Raw genomic sequence first — 21,823 nt, 5'->3', positions numbered from 1 at the left:
GATCCAGTCCAGAGAAATGCAGTGAACTGAGGCAGTAAATGATTTTTTTATCAGACTAGCAAGAGACCTGAAACAGACACTGCCTTCATTCGTTCCTAAGTACTGCCCCTGAACGTGGAGGCCCTACTTGACCTGGCCTGACACATAGTACTTCATCCACTTGGCAGTGTGGTTGTGCAAAAGATAGACCCTTGATCCAGGCTGGGAAGGTAATGATATTATCTTTATTATGAGATCGACATATAGGTCCTGGAGGAAAGAAGCCATCCTTCTCCCACTGGGTTTACTAAGCTGGCATGTTATAGATTTGGGATTACCACAGGACCATTTTCCTTGTTATTTGAAAGTAAGAAAATGCCAAGGAGAAATGGAAATGGAAAGAGAGAGAAAATTGAGGTTGAGCCGAGTCCCCAGTTTGACTCCCTAAGTCCCTAGTTCTGCCAGCTCTTGCTTCTGTTTGGTAAGCCAACCAAGTACCTTTTCCAGTTATTTGGGCCAACACACCAAATCTTGCCTCTGCTAGTTTGAGTTAGAGTTCTGTTTTACCACCCACGATGCCTGACGAATATAGTGACCTTGGATGTGACCTCAAAGAGGCAAGACTGGATTATAGTAATGGAATACTGGAAATGTACTTCCAAAAAAGTTCAAGCATCTAACGAGAACTTAAAAAATATTGGAGCATAAATAAAATGTCTGAGGGGTGCCTGAGTGGCTCAGTCGGTTAAGCGTCTTCCTTCAGCTCAGGTCACGATCCCAGGGTCACCCGCATTGGGCTCAGCAGGAAGTCTACTTCTCCCTCTTCCTCTGCCCCTGCACCCCCAACTCGCATTCTCTCTCACTTGCTCTCTCTCTCAAATAAATAAAATCTTTAAAAAAAATAAAATAAAATAAAATAAAAAAGTTTGAGAGTAACAAGAAGAGAATGGGGCTTCCTCTATACTGTCCCACCCAATATTAGCAGCATGTTCCTTTCCCGTGGAATGAAGAGCAAAAGAAATGGAGGAAGTCTGCATGGGACCTAGCTCCAAAGTGGGGCTCAGAAGCAGCAGAGGGAGCCATGTGGTTCCTAACATAGCAATTAAGCAGTGTTCTCTCAGTTGGGAGAGCCCATGTGGACAGAGACAAGGGCTTCCAGCATTGACTTGGGTGGTCCACTAACCAAGCAGCAGATTGGCCTCCCACGAATACCTTCACACAATGTAAGCTCTCTTAAATTTCAGTACAACCCAGGAGAATTGGAGTAGCATCCACAAAAACTAAAGATAAATTTTCTGTCTGCTAGACATGATAGGATTAGAAATAGAAATCTATTTAAGCAATCAAAAGTAAAAAATATCTCCTCCTCCTCCTCTTCTTCCTTTCCTCTTTCACTAGAATCTCTGTCTCCGCGGTCACATTGCTCCTTCCTCTTCTGGCTGTGCTTCTCTACCCTCTCTCATCTCCTCTGCTTCTTGCTTATAAGGACATTTGTGAAGGCATTGAGAGCCCGATAACCTAGGATAATCTCTTCATCTCAAAACCCTTAACTTAATCACATATGTAAAGAGTCTTCTTCCTTAGAAGATATTATTTACAGGTTCCAGAGATTGGGACCTGATACCTTGATGGCTGTTCGTTGAACGGCCTATCACACCCACTAAGTACCTGGAGGTAATAGAGCATCAGGTTGGCAAATCTCTCTTAAATATTTCAGACAAAAAAAAGTTCTTTGTTCTATATTTGCAACTTTTTTATAATGTTTCAAAACAAATAAATACAGATACCTTGAACAGTTGAAAAAGAAAAAAAAAAGAAATGTATCTCCAGGGAAGCCCTTGTTCTAGAATTCCTCCAGCTCCTTCTTCTACCTCGAATCTGTGCGGGTTCCCAGTTGGCACCGAGCGCAAGGACTTGTACAGCGCAAGTCCCTGCACAGGGACTTATAACTTACCTGTAACAGAAATATAGACAATAGACAAAAACAATGCAATAGAAAATTACCAGATAAATTGGGGAAACGGAGGAGGAATCAGTTAATTATATACGGAAGTGAGGGAGAAAATTTTTAAGAAGTGGCTCCTTAAGAATAATGAATTCTTACTAAGCAAATTCTCCATTTCTCTTTTCATGGGTTTATCCCATTTAATCCTTTTCTTCAACCATTAAGGGACAGGAGCCATTGTTCTCCCCATTTTTCGGGCGAGAAAACTGAGATTTTAGGTAATAACAAATTGTGATTGTGTACCTTGCTCACATTTACATCGCTGGGAAGTTGGAAAGCCAGAATTTGATCCTAACTGTTTTACTTCAAAACTCAATCATCACGAGCCTTTCCTGGGATGAGTGTTGAAAATGCTTCACAACTGATATCACAAAGAAGAAAATGAATATAATGGAATTTTTTAAACCTGAATTAAAACATGTATTCTATTAAAATTATATGAAACACAATTCACTGCCAAAAAACCAACCAACCAACAAAACCCCCACATGTTTAGTCACCTAAAACTTCTTGGAAATGCCACATACCCCTCTTAGTTAGGCATAGTACAGCTTCAAATTAACTAGAGAGAAACCTATTAAGCTTTATTTAAACCACTTTCCCCAAATTTACTTGAATCTGGAACAATTTTGGAGGGAAATATCATTATATAATATGAAATTAATATCCAATGGAACACTCCTAGGGAAATGCTTTTCTTTTGTGACGACAGCATGAAATGTCGAAGATCACAGCAAAATGAATTCAGTTAATCAATGTGTGTGTGTACTGAGTACCATGAGTATACTCAGCACTAAGCCAAAGAATATTTAGGAGCAGTGGAAACAAAGAACAACAGGGGCACTCAAAATTTCAAAGAATTTAAAACAACAGCAATAAAAGACAGTAATTAAGCTTTCTTGTCAAGCCAACAATTATTCATTAAACTACTTTCTGTATCATATTAAAATAGTTTCTATTGTGTTTACTAAGATGAGTAAACCAAACTCCTGCCCGCAAGGAACTTACAGTTTAGAAACAGAGAAGTCAGGGAAGAAGAAATATTAGTGAACTGGATAAATCAGGAAAGATTTTTTTTGAGATAGTATTTGATCTGAAGGAGTTAACTTTAAATTGTTTATTTTTATTTTCTTTAATAAATGGAAATTTAAAAATTCTGTCTGACTAAAGAGTATGTACAGCAGAAAAGGCATTGCTATCTAGAATACATAAAGGTCTCCTATGAATCAATAATAAAAAGCCAAAAAACCCAATAAGAATATAGAGAAAGGATATGACAGGCAATCACACTCAATTATACTTGTATACTCAATTGCCAATAAACACTTGAAAAAATGCCCAATCTCACTAATAATCAGGGATATACAAAGAAAAGCAAGATGAATATTTTTCATCCAACCAACTGAAAAAGATTTAAAGATTTATAGTGCATATTATTGGGAATGATGCAGAGAATTAGATACTCTCAAAAACAGTTGGTGGAGAATAAAATGAGGAAATTTTGAGAGCAATTTGTTTATACCTATCGGATTTTTAAATTGTCAGTTCCCTGTGATCCAGTCAGTCCACTTCTACCAATCTATCCAAAGAAACTGCTGAAATTGTGCATAAAGATGTGCATTTACTGCAAACTGTTTTAATCACAAAACATTTGGAAAAACCCATCATGACTACAGAGGCATGGTTAAAATGTATCATGGCACGTCCATTCAATAAAATTCTCTGCAGTAGCTAAAGGAATGAGCTAGATCTCTTTGCACTGACATAGAAATTTCTCCAAGACAGTGGAGAAATCAAGTTGCAAAACAACATATGTTATGTGGCTCCTTTTAAATTAAGAGGTATGCATATTAATCTATGAACATACATATGTGGATATATAAATGCCAGAATGGAAGGATTCTCTTGTAACTATTAATACTTATTGTCTTTGGAGTCAGGAGTGGATTTAGGGGTGAAGACGAAAGGGAATTTTCAGATTTTACTCCCTGTATTAATATATGCCTTAAATAGTTTGCACTGAGAATATATTCATGCAGTATTTATGTACTTTTAAAAATAAACAAAAGGAGAGGTATTCAAAATGAAGTAGAAATAGTAAGTGAGTACAAGCTGAGAAGTATGAGTTTGTTTGCATGGGATGTTGAGGCATCTAACGAGGGCCAAGGATGCCTGCTTGCTTTTTACTTTTCCTCCCTCCCTCCCTGCCTCCCTCCTTTCCATTCCTCCCTCCCTCCCTCCCTCCCTCCCTCCCTCCCTCCCTCCCTTCCTCCCTCCCTCCCTCCCTTCCTTCCCCCTCTCTCTCACTCTCTCTTTCTTTCTCTTTCTTTATTTCTGAGACAGAGAGATTGAGAAAATGAGTGGGAGGAGGGGCAGAGGGAGGAGCAGATACCCACTGTGCAGGGAACCCCATGTGGGGCTTGATCCCAGGACCCTGAGATCAGGACCTGAGCTGATAGCAGATGCTTAACAACCTTAGCCACCGAGGTGCCCCAAGAATGATTCTTGGTAGAAATGGGAATTAAAGTTTATTGAGAGACAAATGCGACCAAATTAAAGAGAAGCCTGGAACTAGAAAGAGCAAGTCAAGCTTCATGTTACAGTTTCAGTGTTAGTTAAGGGTCTTAAGGTTGCCAGAAAGGGCACAAAACCTCAATATGACCAATGCGCTGCTCCCTTTGACTTTAAATTAGGGGATATGCTAAGGACCAAGTTGGGATGAATTTCACACCAAACCACCTAAAATTGTCTTCCACTCTGTCAAGCTTATTCGAGGGTGACTTTGCTTTGCTCATACTTTGATTGCTGGACCTAACAAATGAAGTGAAGGTAACAGGATTCGTTTCTCCCAAAGCAACACTACCAGCAGAAAGAACTGCCCAAATCCACTTTATTTGGGAGGGCCCAGCTGGGGCTAGCAGGCATTTTGAACTTTATGGATTTCTTTCCATCACAGAGCCATTGCAAGCAGTTCTTCTAAATCTAATTGTTGAAAAGAATTTTGAGATCACCTTCCTTCCAGTGGCTTCCCATTTCTCTCAGATAAAATCCCACATCCTCACCCTGGATGAAAGTCTCTTGGTGATCTTTTCCCATAGTAATCCCACAGGTTCACCCTCTCCAGTTTCAGTCTGACTCTACCTCAAGAGCAAATTGTCATAGCTCTGTTTCCACAGCTGACCAAAGCTGCTGGACATTCCCATGTCCTACTGAGGATAGCATGAAGCATTTGGGAGAGAGGGGGTGTTTTCTTTGCAAATCCAGCCTCCTGTCCTCTTTTTTTAATTCCCAAGAAAGAAGAGAGGTCAGGCTTTTCCCTTTCTTAAGACTTTACAGAGGACTGAGATTCATTTGGGAAAGGAAGTTCAGTGCAGGAAGGGGAAAATCGCTGCCACCAGGAGAGGTTATTTTGAGAGCCCATAGGCTCCAGACCTGCTTCAAAATCCATTATAGGGCTTCTTGTTGGCTTAACTCCTGGCCTGCTGCCATTGGAGAGGCCAGTTAGCTCTGAAGTGAGACTTCTGAACATTTATTTTCCTCAAAGTTCAGTTCAACTGCTGAAAGTTTTGGAGAGAGGAAATAGTTCATTGCGGTCTATGTCCCACCTTAGGTAAGTTAATTAACCCCTTGTGCCTCAGTTTCCTCTTTTGTAAAATGCGAAGAATTATAGTAGTAGCTCCCATAGAGGATTATTATGAATATGAAATGAATTAATATATGTAAAGCATTTAGAGCAATGTCAGGCTGCTCTAATAAGCTCTGGACACGTGTGAGTTATTAATAACTACAGCATACCCATTGAACTTCTTGCCACATTTCCATTGCCTTATACTTCTGCAGCTGGGCTTTCAGCAGAGGTGAAGAATTTACATTTTTCCTCTGATAACTTTTATTTGTTGGCTCAGGATCGTTTTTCTAAACTGGTGGGACTTCTTTGACTAGACCCAGTCATCCAACGTATTGATTATGTACGACCTTGAATTTCCTACAGCATACTACCAGAGTTCTCTCTCATCGCGAATGATCTTTATTTCTTTAACAAACAGATTAAAGGCCTACTATGTGTTGTGTTCCTGAATGCATGTGAGTGTGTGCGTGCGCACAGGAGTCATTAAGGCAGGGATAGAACTTCTTCATCTCAAACGTGCATATAGTTTTTAATCACCTCAAAAGAATCTAAATGTTTAAATAAGAGGTGAGGAAATGAGATACTTGCTGTGGACTGAATTTGAAAGAATCATGCCATAAGGATCCAGCATGGAGCACTGATGCCTTGGCATAGTTTCTATTAGAGAAACTTATCTTGCAAAAATGCACACTAGATAGAAAGAGTTTTTTTTTTTTTTAATCTTGTCCCTTAACATTTAAAAATATTTAAATATATCACAGCTTAAGGGCATGAATGGAGTGAGGTCAGTTTTGTTTAACAAAAACAGGGCAGCCTGTGAAGCTTGAAAAAAAAAATCAAATATAGGACAAATCACAAGAAGGCCTATTTATGAAGGGAGTAGTAAACCACGAGGTGATCCAGCCGAAAAACATCAGGTAGGTTGAAACCTGTTTCAAATTGATTTGTAGTAAGGGTTCTACTTTGAGAACGCGAGGTTCCTGGGTAGAGAGACAGCCATCAAATACATTCGGAGGAGCTGTTAGATTTTTAAGCATTTTAGAGAAGTTAGAGCACAGAACGATGGAGGGAAGTACACAGTACTCTGTGCTACGTGGAACAGAAGGAAGTGCTTTCGTTTGCCAAGGGGGCTACACACCTTGGCCCTACCCTAAGGAAGTTTCAGGAGAGGTCTGAGCAGAAAATGTACTGTACTGTGACTTTGACATCAAAGACAGCAGTGGTCTTTTTAATGCAGAGGAGTGTTTCCTCTTAGAATTCACAGTGAATGTGCTGTGTTCCAGACTGCACGACAAATCATTTCATGTTTTCTTTTCTGCAAGATAGAGGGGTTGGAAATATGATTTCTCATTGCATTTATCTCTATGGCATCTTAAGACTCTGTCAGGGATGACGGTCATTTCTAATTCTCCTACACATCATGTTGCCCGTATCAGAATCCAGACTGGACTGACTCAGGGTCTGAGCCAGTTTGACAACTCTTGGGGACTTCTGCTGATAAGGAAGTTGACTAAGACTGTGGTAGGCATACAGAAATGAAGGGGCAAGATACCACCATTCGCGCATTCAGCCAACATTCAGGCCTGCCTCCTATCTTTCAGGCACTGAACCAGGCACTGGGAATGCAGAACCAGGCACTGGGAATGCAGAACCAGGCACTGGGAATGCAGAACCAGATGAGACATGGTCTGCTCAGAGAAGCCTTCTCAGTGGAGGAAAAACCAAGAAAAGTGCCATTGGAGGTCTGTCCTAGGGCATATGGCAATATAGAGGCAGGACAGCTACCTAAGCCCCGAGGTGTCCTTAGGCAGAACAGGAAGTGAGGATCAGAGCTCTACCTCACTTCTAAACAAGACAGGAGGATGGTAGGAGCTTTCCCTTGACTGACGGGCAAAGGGACGGCTTTTTAAAACAAGCCAGATATCCATCTTCCAGGGAGACCCTGGCACGTGTTCATTGATTCTGCCAATTTTTTATGGACGGAAATACCTAGGAGGGAAGAACTGGTGAGTCTTTGGAAGTAGAGGAAGTCCCTGGAAAGGGGCTGCATTTCCTTAAGGGTGTCCCAAAGGGACTGAACTACTTCCATCTGGGAGAAAAAGACTCTGGCAGCGCGGGCACGGGAGGGTGTCTGTCTGGAGTCATTTCAAGGCTGTTTTCAATCTTGCCTGATGTGGCAACAAGGAAAGATTTGTTCGTTTTATTTATTTTCAATTTTTAAAGATTTTTCTTTTCCCTCCCCCCCCCCCAGACGCTCCGGTTTGGGTTTTCCATATGACTCATAATCCCTTCCGAAAGCGGAGTCGAATTCATAAAAGTGGTGGAAGGGGGGGCAGGCTGGGAGCCCCGGGGAGTCTTCACTACCTACATTCCCACTCAGCCCCAGGCGCGAGCGGCGGCCGGGGCGGGGACACCCAGCCTGCGCCCGGGATGGCGGATACTATGCACACCCCGGCGGCCGGGACCCGGTGACTGGGCGCGGGAGGGTCTGCAGCGGCGGCGCTGCAGCAGCTTCGGCACGGCCGCCGCCGCCCGCGGGCGCGAGTGTGCGCGGGTGTGGAAGGCCGGCGTGCGGGCCGCGAGGGGTGTGTGCGCGTGAGGCGGAGCGGGGCTCGCCCCTCGCCGGCGCCCGCCGCCCCGCCGGTGATCGCTCTCCGGTCGTCTCCAGCACCCTCGGCCCCCCACGGCCGTTGGTCCGGGCGGGGGAGGGAGAAAGTGAGACTCGGTGTCATCACCATCCATTGTCAGGAGGGGAGGAAATTGGAATCCAGCAGTGGCGAGCAGCAGCTGGGCGGTCACATCTGGGAATGCAAAGCCGACCTCCCCCTCCTCCTCCTCCTCCTCCTCCTCCACCACCTCCTCCTCTTTCACCCAGGATCACTTCCGAAACCACTTCGCCTTCAGCCCCTGCCTCGGCCAGAGGTTTCATTTTTAACTGAATATTTACGAAAGCTGGAAGCGTGCGAGGGGGGTGGGGTGGGGTGGAAATAGCGGCTGCTTCTTTTCCAGGGATTTATTTAATGGGGATGTGTTCAAGGCAAGAGCGAATTCAGAAGGATATCGACGTCGTGATCCAGAAGTCCAGAGCCGAGAAGGACTGCCTGTTTGCAGGTGAGTTCTCGCCTTTCCGGAGCCTCGGACCTAGCGCCAGCTTCCCCTGACCGCCCGCCGCCCCCTTTCTCAGTTCTCTGACCGCGACGTGTGTGGCTCGGGCTGGGGGTGGGTTGCACGTCCCCATTCCGGGGTTCATTTGGCAACAGCTGCTGCAGCCGGAGCGGGAGCCAAAAGGGGGAGGGGGCGCCAGCCTCTCCCCCACTCCCCCCCCTCCCAATCTGGGGCGGCCACGAGCTCTGGGGGCCGAACCACGGTGTCCCTAGCGGGGTTCTAGGCGGAGGTGCCGTGCGTGGTCTTTTTAGCCCCCGGTGGATGCCCGGAGCGTCCCAGCCCGCCTCCGGGCTTTCAGCGGCGACGGCCGAGCCGGGCGGTGAGGACCCGCGGGTTTGCGCAATGGGCTGAGCGGCGGCGGCCGGGAATGGAGTCCGCTGCGCTGCGCTACGCTGCGCTGGCCGGCTGCGCCCGGCGCCCAGGCCCCCGGGGGGGCAGCGCTGGCCGGATCTCCGCGCCTTCAGCTCGGGTTAGTCCCCTCCGACTGGCAATGCGTTGCCCCGGAAAGAGTAGGGATTCTCGAGGTTCTCGAGGCGCCCTGCTCCCCTGCCTGGGGGTCGCCTTTCGTCCATTTTGCTCCCCCGGGAGAAGGATCGGATTTTGCTTTCTCAGCCGCGAGCTCGGCGGGGGCCGCTTCCGGCCGCCCAGACTGGGGAAATTCCCGCCGTTGCCATGGCACCCGGCACTTGTTGCGGGGGGCGGCCTCCCGCGGCACCCGGCCCAGGGTGCGCAGCATCCCCTTCTGCGCGGCGCGGAGAGGGGACCTCCGGGTTCTCCAGCTCACGTCTCCCGCCCCGCCAGGCCTTCCTTTGGCTCCACTAAATAGGGGGCCCGAGTCATGACCAACGTTAAAAACCCACTCGAGGGGTAGCTTTTAACAGGACTTTTCCGTTTCAGATTTCAGATACTCAGACTCCACCTTTACTTTCACCTACGTTGGCGGCCCCAAAAGGTATTTGTGTGTATAGAGTTGCTTCATTTCCTGTTCACAGGCTTGTGTTTCCTTTGTTCTTAGCATGTTCCGTGTTTGGGTATTTTTTTTTCTCCTGTTGCTGTCCTTTAGCCACATCCCAGGGTCGAGGTCCCCCCGTTTTAAATAAGAGGGGGCATAAATATGTTTGATTCAAGTGTTTCTAAGATCACGCCACAGGCAATGAGCAGAACTCTTGCACTGTTCATGTTAAAGCTGTTACACTGTAGTAGTTCGCTCTTGAGACGTTTGGGGGTTGATAGATTCAAGCGGACGCAGAACTGGAATACAGGGTATGAAGTGAAATGCATAAAAGATATAAGATGTTGCAAAGTAGTTTGAACACAAGTTATAATTCTCCTGGTGGGTTAGGGCTGCGTTTTCATGTTTTCTGAAGGTTGACATAAATATGCAGTCTGCCAATTCTCCATACTTTTTTTTTTTTTTTTAAGGAGCGGTGGTTTGGTTTTCACATTTAGTTTTGGGAAGAATTTGGAGGTTACATGTAGCTGGAGTGTATAACTTCTCTCTTGAGGGGAGGTATGACAGATGCAGATATTAATACTAAATTGTTAACAGTTTGAAAGAAGTCCAAATCCAATTTTGTGTTTAGGAAGTAGAATTAAAATGAAAGGTAACTTTTAAAATATGTCGTTCTGTCTTCACTTGTTAAGTTAGGATTTTCTTCCTTTTAGCCCTTTGGGGACACGGGTTTCAAAGAGCAGTGGCCACATATGAGAACTATCAGAGATTTAGCCTTGCTGTTAGGACTTGACATTCAATATCATTTGACCCCATTCCAAAATATCGCTTAGCTTAATGGAAACATTCATGAACATATAAATTGCAAAAGATGCTTTCCTCCGTAAATACATTTTTTAAAAGATTGGAATTAATGTGAATCTTTAAAATGCTTAGGATCTGTAATGCAATCTACATCTCAAAAAAACTTTAATTAAAACAGTTCTCACATTTTTCATATGTACAGCCTAAGCCTCAGGATTGGTATATTGATTTGATTTACTAGTTGAGAACATAACACATATAACATGTACTTATTGGGAGAGAATAAAATTACAGTACTTCTTAATTTATGTGGTACTATCATCTTTGTAGTTATGAATAAAAAGAATAATTTAGAGGAGATTCAGCTAAATTAATGCTGCTCCTACACTTACTACCCAAAGGAAGTTGGTGTATGACTAATATCCTTTTGGATTATTTTAACAGTTAAAATATGCCATGCGTCCCATTGAAAACATTCTCGATGCAATCCGTTAGGTAGCTGCTGGAGTAGTCAGTTGAACAGTTAACTGCTGTTCACCCAGTGAGAGGTGTGGCCTGGGGAATGCTCTGGGTAGGTTTTTCAACTAACTGGCTTATTTTCCATAAGATACTTGAATTCTTTTGGGCTCAGTTTACTTATCTTGTACAAGGAGGGAGTGAGCCTTGCACTTAATGTCTAAGATCTGTTAGATGCTGCAGTAAGGTTCTTTATCAGCAAATTATTGAAATGGTGTTAACACAGCAAGAGGTGGAGAAGGTATGAATGCCTCCAGGAGCAAGGCCAGGGGGGTTGGGATGAATAATTAACTAATTAAGATAACATCAGTTTTCACTGTAGGAACAAGCACCACGGTTGCTCTTAAAGTAAGAGATGTTTCCTTTTCTGTGTAATCCTATTAAGGGATAGTATTTTCTTTTGTCTCTGATTTAAATACCTGGGACTTGTGTAGACAGACTGTTCCTGTGAAAGCTTTGTCTCCTCAAAAGCTTGTTCTACAAAACGGTATACAAAAGGTTGTCTTAGTATAATAATGATAATAATCCCCTTAATGATAACCCCTCTATGCATTTATAGCTGATGGCAGAGAAGCCTTTTTTTCCCCCTGAAGGTAAAAATGCATTGTTTTCATTAACTATATTAGAATCTGATATTTATTATGTATTTCTCATTGTGGCATGTCAATTGGGCATTTAAAATTTTAAAAAATCCTGCTGTTTTGATTGAAGGTGCTTATTAACTTACGATAGTCTATTCATAGTGTCATTTCTGGTAAACTCGACTCACTTCACCATTATAGGAGGTGGGAATCTTTAAGGATAGTACGTGATTATCTTCAATTTTATTTAACTAACATTTCATCTAAACCATTGAGAACATATTTAAAAGATAATTTTCAATTCAGGTTGTAGATAAAACTTAATAAACTATTTTCTCTTTCTCACACTTTCTACGAACAAGCTACACTTTGTTCTAAAGGCAAAGGTTGACCTTACATGTTACTAGTCAAACAAAGAAATAATATGGAGAATTTTTTTATAGATACATTTTTTTATGTTTCTGTGGGTGAGTGGAAATGCCAAGAAGCGACTCTGTCAGGGCTGGCCAGTGGCCTGGTAAATTGACCTTTCATTTGGAGGTGGAAAGGCTTGTTAACATTTGCCGTTCTGCTGTCTTGGTGGACTTTAGGTGAGGAACAAGGAGGGAGTGGATGGTCAGCTGGGAGACTGAGTTCAGTTAGTTTTCCCTCAAGAGAAGGTTCATGGAATCATTATCGCCTCACTTTTGGATGTATAAACTGAGGCTCAGGGCGTTTGAGAAACATGCTGAAATTTACTCAGTTCATGGAAGAAGCTACCGTCTACACCCTGTTCTGTCACCCTCTTGACACCTGTGCTTATTCCTCTACACTAGCGTTCTCAGCCTCTTTGATTGAACATGGAGACACTTGAACATCAAAGGATCACACAGATACTGATTGGAGAGTGATCGTTTTAGTGTCTTTCGATTGAGAAATAATGAGAAAGAGGTGTTAAATGTTATGAATTTGATTATTAAGACCATTTACATATGCTTGAAAATGTATGCTGTCTATCCAGCTAGATAAAATTCTAGCAATGGTCTTGGTAGCACACCTCTGATTCCTGGACGTCTTGGAATAAGTTCACGGCTGTCATGGTCCAGAGCCTGCCATGGGCACCTACCCAGTGCTGCTTCCAATTTTAGGGGTGTGCTAATGTCTGGCCTCACCTGTAGACAATTTGGAAGTTTACACAAAAGTCATTCCTTCCCCATACTTGTCATGCTTGTGATCTCCTGCCTCCTTCTTTCTCCCTAATTGATTGATAGTAAAATCCTTAGGACTACAAAGGTTTGGGAATTCTGGTCCTTCATCTCGTTTGTAGTCAGTCATGCAGTTAGTGGTAGAAGAAACAGAAGGGAGAAAGTGAGTACTGACAGCTACTAGGGATGGGAGAGCAGGCTGGGTCCGTGGTGCTGGTGGTCAGCAAAGACAGGGGCTGAACAGGGGGAGCCCCTGGGGCCTGGCCATGGATCTCTGCGGAATTCCCTGATTGTGAGCTTCCAGCAAGGAAAGTGTATTGTGAGAATATAACTGAGGTTTTAAAAATACACAAATAAGACGTGTTTAGTGTAAAAAAAAAAAAGTTTTTTTGTTAAAAAGATAAGCCAAAAAAAGAAAATAAGAAACACATGTTCTTTTCATCCATTAATGTGTTAGAATTTATTCTTTCAGAATTTTTATGTGTCTGTATGCTTATAAAATATGGGCATCCAGGGATTGTATTATACTCTTTTGAGACCTCAGTGTTTTTTCACCCAAGAATATAGCAATGTCTTCCCTTTAGAAAGGATATGAGAATAAAGAAATGCTTATTAAATTGATAGTTTTCCAATCAAGGAGTGTGAATTCATGATAAGAAATCTAACTTTTAAATAGAAATTATTAATATATTAGAAACTTAATATCTGGCAGAATATTCAGAATTGCCTGTAGGTGTACACCTTTTATTGTAGGAATAGACACTCTTTCACATGGTCATGGGTAGAGTGGCATCTTTTGAAGTATGCACCCCCCCCCCCCCGCCGCCTTTTAGGATATTCTATTCACATAACTATTTTGGAGCATCACATGTAACACTGACAATAGTGTCTGCAGTCCCTCCAATCACATACTACCTCTTCTTTTTCCTGGGCCTTTGCACATGCTGCAGAACACCCATCTACACCTTGTCCTCTCCGCCCTCCCCCATCTCAACCCTGGGAGGCCTTTGTTGTTGGATCTTTGCTAAGCCAAATTCCCCTTTGAGGATCTTTTCCTGGCATCCCCTTCCCTATATTATTCTTACAGGTATTGCTAAAGCCATGTTGTCACATTGTATTGTTAGCACCTGTTCACTTGATCATCTGTCTGACCTTGAGCTTCTTGGAGGCATGGTCTGTCCTATTCATTGCAGTTTCCCCAGCCCCTAGCTACCTGCTCAGTAGTACAATATGTTTTTTGAATAAGTAGATATTGATTCAGTTATTAAACGAATGTTAAAAGGTCTTCTGGCAGGTTAGAAGCAATTTCCTAACTAAATGGTCGGGTATAGAGATAGTCAAATACTTCAAAAAGCCCCAAATCTGGTAATGTCACTTGCAATAGAATTTCTTAAGAATCCACAAGCTGCATAGTCAAGTTATAAGCCCTGTGGCATGCTCAAATGCTTTTAGGGGACAGAAAGATAATGCAGTTGCTTAACATTATGAGAGAGTTAATGGGGACTATGACACACTGGAGAGTTTGCACTCTAAAAGTATTTAATTCGGTTTAAAAAATCAATAGCACTCTGGTGATCAAGCAGATTTTCTGGGGACCCTTATCCACCTGCGCTCCCAGTGTTTAATTCCTTGCTCATGGGATGCCATGGAGAGAGGCAATCTACTTGATTGCTAAAGTGCATTTGTTTTGACTTCCTTCGAAAGGAGAAGTGTATGTGGGTGCAGGAATGGGGGCATTGAGGGTGGCGAAGTAGAAAAAGATCATCTCAAAAAGATTAATCAGTTTTCATTGTGAAAGAATTACATGCTCATTCTAGAAATCTTGAAATATGCAATTATTTTGAAACTATCAAGTGCTTCTTAAGATGTCATAATGAAAAGAATGATCATTTTTAAAAATCAGAAATTAGCATGTTCCTCTTGGCAATAGGGACTTGCTTCCCATAATTTTATACTGTATCAATTATTATCCAAAATAATGATTTAAAAAAAAAAAGTCTTTTCCTTTGATGCCCTGGGAACCTGCGTTGGAAGCTGGGGTGCCTGGTTGAAGGGAGTGTGAAGGAAGCCGAATGAGTGGGTGAGGTCTGAGCTTTCCCATCCTTTTGTAAATTATAGCTGCTCTGGTTCTTTTCTGTACAAAATTTTTTTGAAAAAGATTCCACTGTTAAATGAATTTAAAAACCACTGACCTAAAATCACCACCGATTTAACATAAATATAACTTTATTGAAACTTACATAGTAAAATATTTAAACTCCATTTATTTCATGGATTAAGATAATACTCTTAATCCTATTTATTGGGCATAGTCTCTCTGCTGTGCCTTTTGCCTCCCTTACATCCTATGTTTGCAACAAAGACAAGTAGGTATTTTGTCAGCTATTTTACATTTTATAGCTAAAGAAACTGAGGCTTGGGTAATTTCAATAGCTTACAGTTAGTAAGAAGCAGAGTAAGGATACATTGCAGTGTGTGTCAGTGTTTATGTAAGGTTTGAGGAGCATTGGTTGAACTGGCATGACTAGGATAGTTGGGAATGTTTGGGGTTGGGGAGGGATTGCTTAGTGGGACGCTCGCCAGGGGCCGCACTGAAAATTCCACTGGCTGGCGAGGGAAATGCCTGAGCCCAGTGCTAAGCATTAATAGTGAGAAAATTATGTACATTGGCTGTGGAATCTTTACACAAATATTGGGCCGACCCATTTAAATTCCCCATCATTTCTCTCGGCAGCATTTTGAAAAATACATGTAAGAGAACATATATCAGTCCTAAAAATATTTTGTAATTCTCTGCACAGATTTGCTTTTGGATAGACTGTGCTGTAGTAGATAAATCTTGCTTTAAGACAGCTGCCACTGACTTAGTATGAAATTGTTAAGTTATTCGCATGGCATCTTACTCTTTTTCCCTCTCTGCATTTTTGGAATCCCATTTTCCATGTACCCCCAGGGAAGACTAATATGAATATGCTTTTATTAATAAGGCTTGTCACTCCTATTTTATTGGGACATAAGTTAGGTTTTCTGTCCGGTTGCCTCACTTAAATGCTAGACACTTCAACCCAGTGTATCAGACAACCCATCACCTCCTCGTTAAAAGAAGCTTCTCTTCCCAGCCTTTCCCTCCTGTCACATCATTTGAGCCACTCAGGAGGAATCCGTCTCAGGTTTCATGTATCCCACCTTCTTCATTTCTTTCGAAGCTTCATTGGCTCTTTCTTTGAAATCATCGTGGGCATCTTCATCCCCCACAGGTGTCAACATTTGGTCCGGGTCCCGATCACCTTGACTTAGGTCAGTCACTTTAACCCAGTGTTTTAAAATTCTTGACTAACAGCTTCTCACCCATCCAGCTCATTGATAACCTGAACTCTTTCAGCATGAATTTCACCATAGCATTTTTCTGCTCAGAAGCCTTCACATGCGACCATGGTTTCCTCCGTATCAAATCGAAACCCCCATCCTTGGCTTTCTAGATCCACCTTCCCCATCTGGTCGTTTGTACTTCTCAGGCTTCCACTGCCCGTTTATTGACCTGGTCTCTCCATTCAACAGCATTTTGTATTATGTGCAATAAGCATCCACAGCTGCTCAAGGTTTATTGATTGGTAGTTTCTGTGTCACATAATGTGCGTGGTTTGGATATCGAGATCATGATTTTTATTATCACAAATGCCAGTTCATTTAATCTTTTCTTTGACCACAAGTGGCATCTCTGTGAAAATTTATGACGTATTTATGCTCAAGAAGAGGATAGAGTAAGATCATGAGTAGGGCAAATTGAGAATGAGAAGACAGTGAAATCTGAGGAGGATGGGGTGAGAATATAAATAGACTGTTCCCAGTCCATTATAGAATAACGACGACAACAAGTTTTGGGTGTAGTTCATTTGCGTATCAGTGACATCCCAGTTTATGGCTGATACTTCTTGGTATTAACAGAGCACAACGTTAAATTTAAAAGGGAGTCATCCACTTAAACCTTTATGCACTCAGATGAATTTTCCCTGTACAGAAATGAGTGGAAAGCTAGCTGCTGACTTTCCCAAGATGGTTTCTTTCTGAACATTTTGAAATATAGATTGAAAAGATCTTACTGATGGCCTGAAAGTGTTCTTAGGATTTCTCAACCAACTCAGAAGTGTTGTAGTTATTTGGATTTTCATCATTGTTTTGTCTAAAAAAACAGGTACAGGTTGTTATCCAAGAATCTCTTATAGAGTATTTACTGTATACCAAGTATAGACTGGAGCCAGAGACTAATGTAACTACTTTACATTTGTTAGGCTTTCACATCTATGAAGAAAAAAGTTCAGACAAAATTGGAAAACAAACAAAAATGCTATTAAGGACCGAGCTGTGTAAAAGAGAAAATGTAAGTCAAATAAGAAAAAAGTCACAAAAAATCAATATTCTGTTTAAAGGCGAGAATTCTGGTTCCTAGCGGAGTGCCTAGAATATAGTAAATATCTCCTACTATTTCTTAAATGAGAGTAATATTTCTCTTACATTATGGGATAGCATTTCCCAAACTGTTTAATTAGGTGTTAGGTAGGTGGCCAAATATGTCTGGGAACTGCTTAGTTAAACAATATTAAACATTTCCAATGGTTGGCTTTTGGAGCTTTTTATATATTAGTGTACATTATGCATATCCAGAAGGCGAATGGAGTATTCAGGGTTTCTCAGACTTATTTGATTACAGATCTGGAACATCTTGAGAAAGTTGTTTTGTGGAAAACGCTTTGGCAAACTCTGAGTCTTACTCATTAAAAAGAGTTTTTGAGTAAACAGCAGGATAGTTGAAATAGAAGTTGCCGATTCACAGTTGAGCCCTGAAGAATTTACTTTCATTGATTTGTAGAGAACTCGCTTTACGACCAGGAAAGCTTCGGCTAAAGGCATTTGGCATTTGGCGCCACTGACTTTTCTACGTGAGGATTTATTTCTCTGGGTCTCTCACTTTGTCATCAGTTGTGCTGAATCCATTTAGGATAAGAGCTTTCAGCTATTCTTCATCCGAGCCTTGAAGTTAAGCAGGGCCCACTTGGCGCAGGATTAGAAGGCAGCCTCATAAGGAAGCGTTAGAGCGAGATGATGGTTTTGTATAGCAGAGGGACTCATCGTGCCCTCTTAAATGCTGTCACTTTGGCTGCAGTCGAGCTTCTTCGTGAGCAGTCTTTGATGCAGCAGATACTTTTGGAGAAATGTGTGGTGAGGGAAATATGGAATTTAGCTACAGCTTTCATTTTTTTGTTAAATTACATCTGGAAATCAACGAGGGTATTTATTCTACATTTATTTCTCTCCCAGTGGCCAAATGAGAAATTTACTGGAGGAGTTTTAAAATACTCAGAATTTTTCCAACGTGAGTCAGGAAGCATACTATCTCTTTAATTTTTTTAGGCAGTGTCAGTCATTACACTTTAGGAAACCACATGCTACTTTTGGTAACACGCAACCGGAGAATGAAGCTGGTGCTTTCAAGTGCAGTCCTGCGGACACAGAGTCAGGTATATATTGAAAATGACTCTTGGTAACAGCAGACCTGTTCCTGTATGAACACTCCATAGCTTTTGTGGTTCAGGGAATCCACATACTGAAAATAGTAAATTCCAGGTTTTTCATTTTGAAATCAGTGCGCAAAATCTTGAGTGAGTGAATTCACGATTGTGATGATTCGTTTGTCAGTCTGTGTGTATCTGATCTTCTTAAGAACAAAGTTGCAGGTACTGGTATGTGGAAGACCTAACCAGAAGCTAAAGATATTCATGGGTAAAAGCTGACGCAGTCACCATTTCTTATTAAAATGCACCCGAGCTAGATATGCAAAAAAAAAAAAAAAAGGCCCTCCAGCTGCAAAGCAGTCATTACTTTATTACCACCACAGAATTTGATATGATTTCTCTAGTGAATGGTCAAATTCATTTTTAGTTAACTGAGAAAAAGTTTGAATAATTCACTGTGAGCCAAGTTCTCTCCTGTTTCTTTTTGGAGCAGTCCATCCTTATGGGAAAACCAGCTCAGAATGGTGCTTTAAGTGAGTTTCAATTAAAAAGAGAATTGCACAGTCTTGGCTGAATTTGACGCCCAAATGTTGAAATTTGGAGCAAGAAAGATTTTAAACTTAGTTCTTAAAAAAGCATACTAGTTTGGGGGCCAGTTGGTTAACTGTCTGACTCTCAGTTTCGGCTCAGGTCATGATCTCATGGGTCCATTGATGGAGCCCTGCATGGGGCTCCGTGCTCAGCAGGGAGTCTTCTTGAAGATTCTCTCCCTCTGGTCTCCCCCCCCACTTGTATGGTGTGCATGCACGTGTTCACTCGCTCTCAAATAAATAAATCTTTAAAAAAAATGAAATCATAGTAGTTTGATTTTCTTTTTTAAATGAGTTGTAATTGACATATAACATCCTATTTGTTTCAGATGTACAGTATAATTTGGTATTTGTATATATTGTGAAATGATCGCCACAATAAGTAATTAAGATCTGTCACCACACATAGTTACAAACATCTTGTTTTTCTTGTGATGAGGACTTTGATGATCTACTCTCTTCACAACTATCAAGTATGCAGTACGGTATTATTAACTATAAGCACCACGTTGTACCTTATAGCCTCATGACTTAATTGTAACTGGAAGTTTGTACCTTTTGATTCCCTTCACCCATTTCTCTTACCCCCCCCACAGTGTGATTTAATGTGAGCTTTCTGTGTTGACTTCCTATGTCATTAATGTAAAATTTCCAGTGTCCTCAATTCTCGATGTCCAGCATGCACAAAATCCTTTCCAGCTGTAGGTAGTTGGCAGGAAAAATCCACTTAGGGCAGACGTTTCCTGGAAGGTTTTTAAAAACAGAAATGTGACATTTCCAGTCTTTGGGGTACATTCTGTGAAATGTTACATTTCAGATGCACTATTAGATGAAAATACAGGTGCTTCCCTCTACACACCTATTAGAATGGCCAAAATCCAGAACCTTGAGAACACCAGATGTTGGCGAGGACGTGGAGCAACAGGAGTTCTGATTCATTGCTGGTGGGAGTGCAAAATGGTACGGCCACTTAGAAAACAGTTTGGCAGTTTCTTACAAAACTAAACATACTCTTGCCATGCTGTACAGCAATCACACTCCTCTGTAGTCACCCAAAGAAGTTGAAAACTTAGGTCTACACAAAACCTGCACGTGGATGTTTATAGCAGCTTTATTCAAAGCTGCCCAAACCTGGAAGCAACCAAGATGTCTTTCCCTTAGTGAATGGATAAATCATCTGTGATATATACAGACGATGGAATATTATTCAGCACTAAAAAGGAATGAGCTATCAAGCCTTGGAAAGACATGGGGGAAGGAATTCCTGCGACTAAGTGAACAAGACCAATCTCAAAGGCTACAGACTATATGATTCCAACTATATGACACTCTGGAAAAGGCAAAAGTATGGAGACAGGGACAAGATAGGTGGTTGCTAGGGGTTACGGGAGAAGAAGGAATGAATAGGTGGAACAGAGGATTTTTAGGGCAGTGAAGCTATTCTGTATGGTACTATAATGGGGCGTACTCGTCATTCTACATTTTTACAAATTTACAGACTGTACAACACCAAGAGTGACTCTTGGTGATATGGACTCTTGGTGATAATGATGTGTTTCTGTGGGTTCATCATCAGTAATAAGTGTACCGCTCTGATGGGGGATGTTGATCATGGGACAGGCTCTGCACATGTGGAATAGAGGGTATATGGGAAATCTCTGTACATTCTGCTCAATTTTGGTGTGATATCCAAACTACTCTAAAAATTAAAGTCTATTAAAAAAACAGACAAGAAAGACGTGTGCTTGCCAAGACTTTTTCAACTTCTAAATAAGGACTCTTTTCTATAGAAGTTTAAGAATTTCTTTTTTACATTACACAGGCATATAAATTTGAATTAGGAAAATATAAAATTAGCTATTTATTTTTATTAAATAAAAGTGCCTTGGCACAAAACTAAAACAAATAGCCTATATACCTATGTACCTAATTCCATAGAAGAAAATCACCTTTTTTTTTTTTTTAAGATTTTATTTATTTATTTGACAGAAAGACAGCCAGTGAGAGAGGGAACACAAGCAGGGGGAGTGGGAGAGGAAGAAGCAGGCTTCCCAGTGGAGGAGCCTGATGTGGGGCTCGATCCCAGAACTCCGGGATCATGCCCTGAGCCAAAGGCAGACAGTGACTGAGCCACCCAGGCACCCCAGAAAATCACCATTTTAAATGGGATTTTCTATTGGTGTTTTCCAAATATAGATTATAAAACTATACTAAACAAGAGCTTTTCAAGAAATACTAATAATTATTACAGAAATTCTGTGCCTGCTGATTTTTTAGTCCCCATAGAAATAACATAACGCCAGTGCACTTCTCAAATTAAATCAGGTAGGAGTTGTTGCTCTCAGATACTTCTGTGGCTGAATGCTGAGCTTAAACACAAAACATTTGAAATGTGTATGCTGTTGTGTGTCTTGCACACATGATGCATGCATGCACACACTGGCATTGATACGTGCATACCTGCAAAACATTGACATTGCAATGCATTTTAAGTTTTCCTCCTAAGCATGCAAAGATAACCTTCTAAACTACATTTGCAGACATGAAGAAAATAATATACCTAATTCTTTCTCCCTAACGACCCGCCCCCCCCCCCCCCCCCCACATACAGAGACCATGCACAGACATGCAGTGCTCAAAGACAGGAAGTATTGACAATTGAATTACACTGGAAAATTCTTGTGGGCCGGAGGAGTAGGCAGATGAGGGACACCTTATAGGTGGAAAAATGTCTTGATTATGGCTTTTAGAACCACCACAGACATACATAAAATTCTTGTAAGTCCAAGTTTAAGTTGGATTGTGTTTACAGAATAATTGTAGTCTAAGTATTTTTCAGGGTTTATGAAAATGCATTTTATATTTTCCAAAGGAAATTTTTCCAGTGTTGGTTGAGTTATAAGATTATT

At 41.7% G+C, this 21,823-nt stretch overlaps 1 protein-coding gene across 2 annotated transcripts in view; it reads left to right on the top strand.

The window, feature by feature from the left end:
- The first annotated feature begins 8,017 nt into the window (after window positions 1-8,017).
- PARP8 (poly(ADP-ribose) polymerase family member 8) overlaps window positions 8,018-21,823 on the top strand; it is a 173,568-nt gene continuing 159,762 nt past the window's right edge. Inside the window, exons 1-3 of one of the 2 annotated variants that reach the window (XR_006777663.2) lie at window positions 8,018-8,534; window positions 8,622-8,723; window positions 9,675-9,729. Coding sequence is in view for 1 of the 2 variants with exons in the window: in XM_045787400.2 (XP_045643356.2) it covers window positions 8,420-8,534; window positions 8,622-8,723; window positions 9,675-9,729 (272 nt within the window). In the remaining variant the exon portion in view is untranslated. The remainder of the gene's footprint in view (window positions 8,535-8,621; window positions 8,724-9,674; window positions 9,730-21,823) is intronic. The other variant, XM_045787400.2, reaches the window with a different exon arrangement.

Source organism: Ursus americanus, chromosome 15, assembly GCF_024610735.1.
Source record: "Ursus americanus isolate L20-20 chromosome 15, mUrsAme1.1.p, whole genome shotgun sequence".
In the NCBI taxonomy this organism is placed as follows: Eukaryota; Metazoa; Chordata; class Mammalia; order Carnivora; family Ursidae; genus Ursus; species Ursus americanus.
Note: the sequence above shows the minus strand (reverse complement) of the source record. Positions and strands in the feature narration are given on the sequence as shown.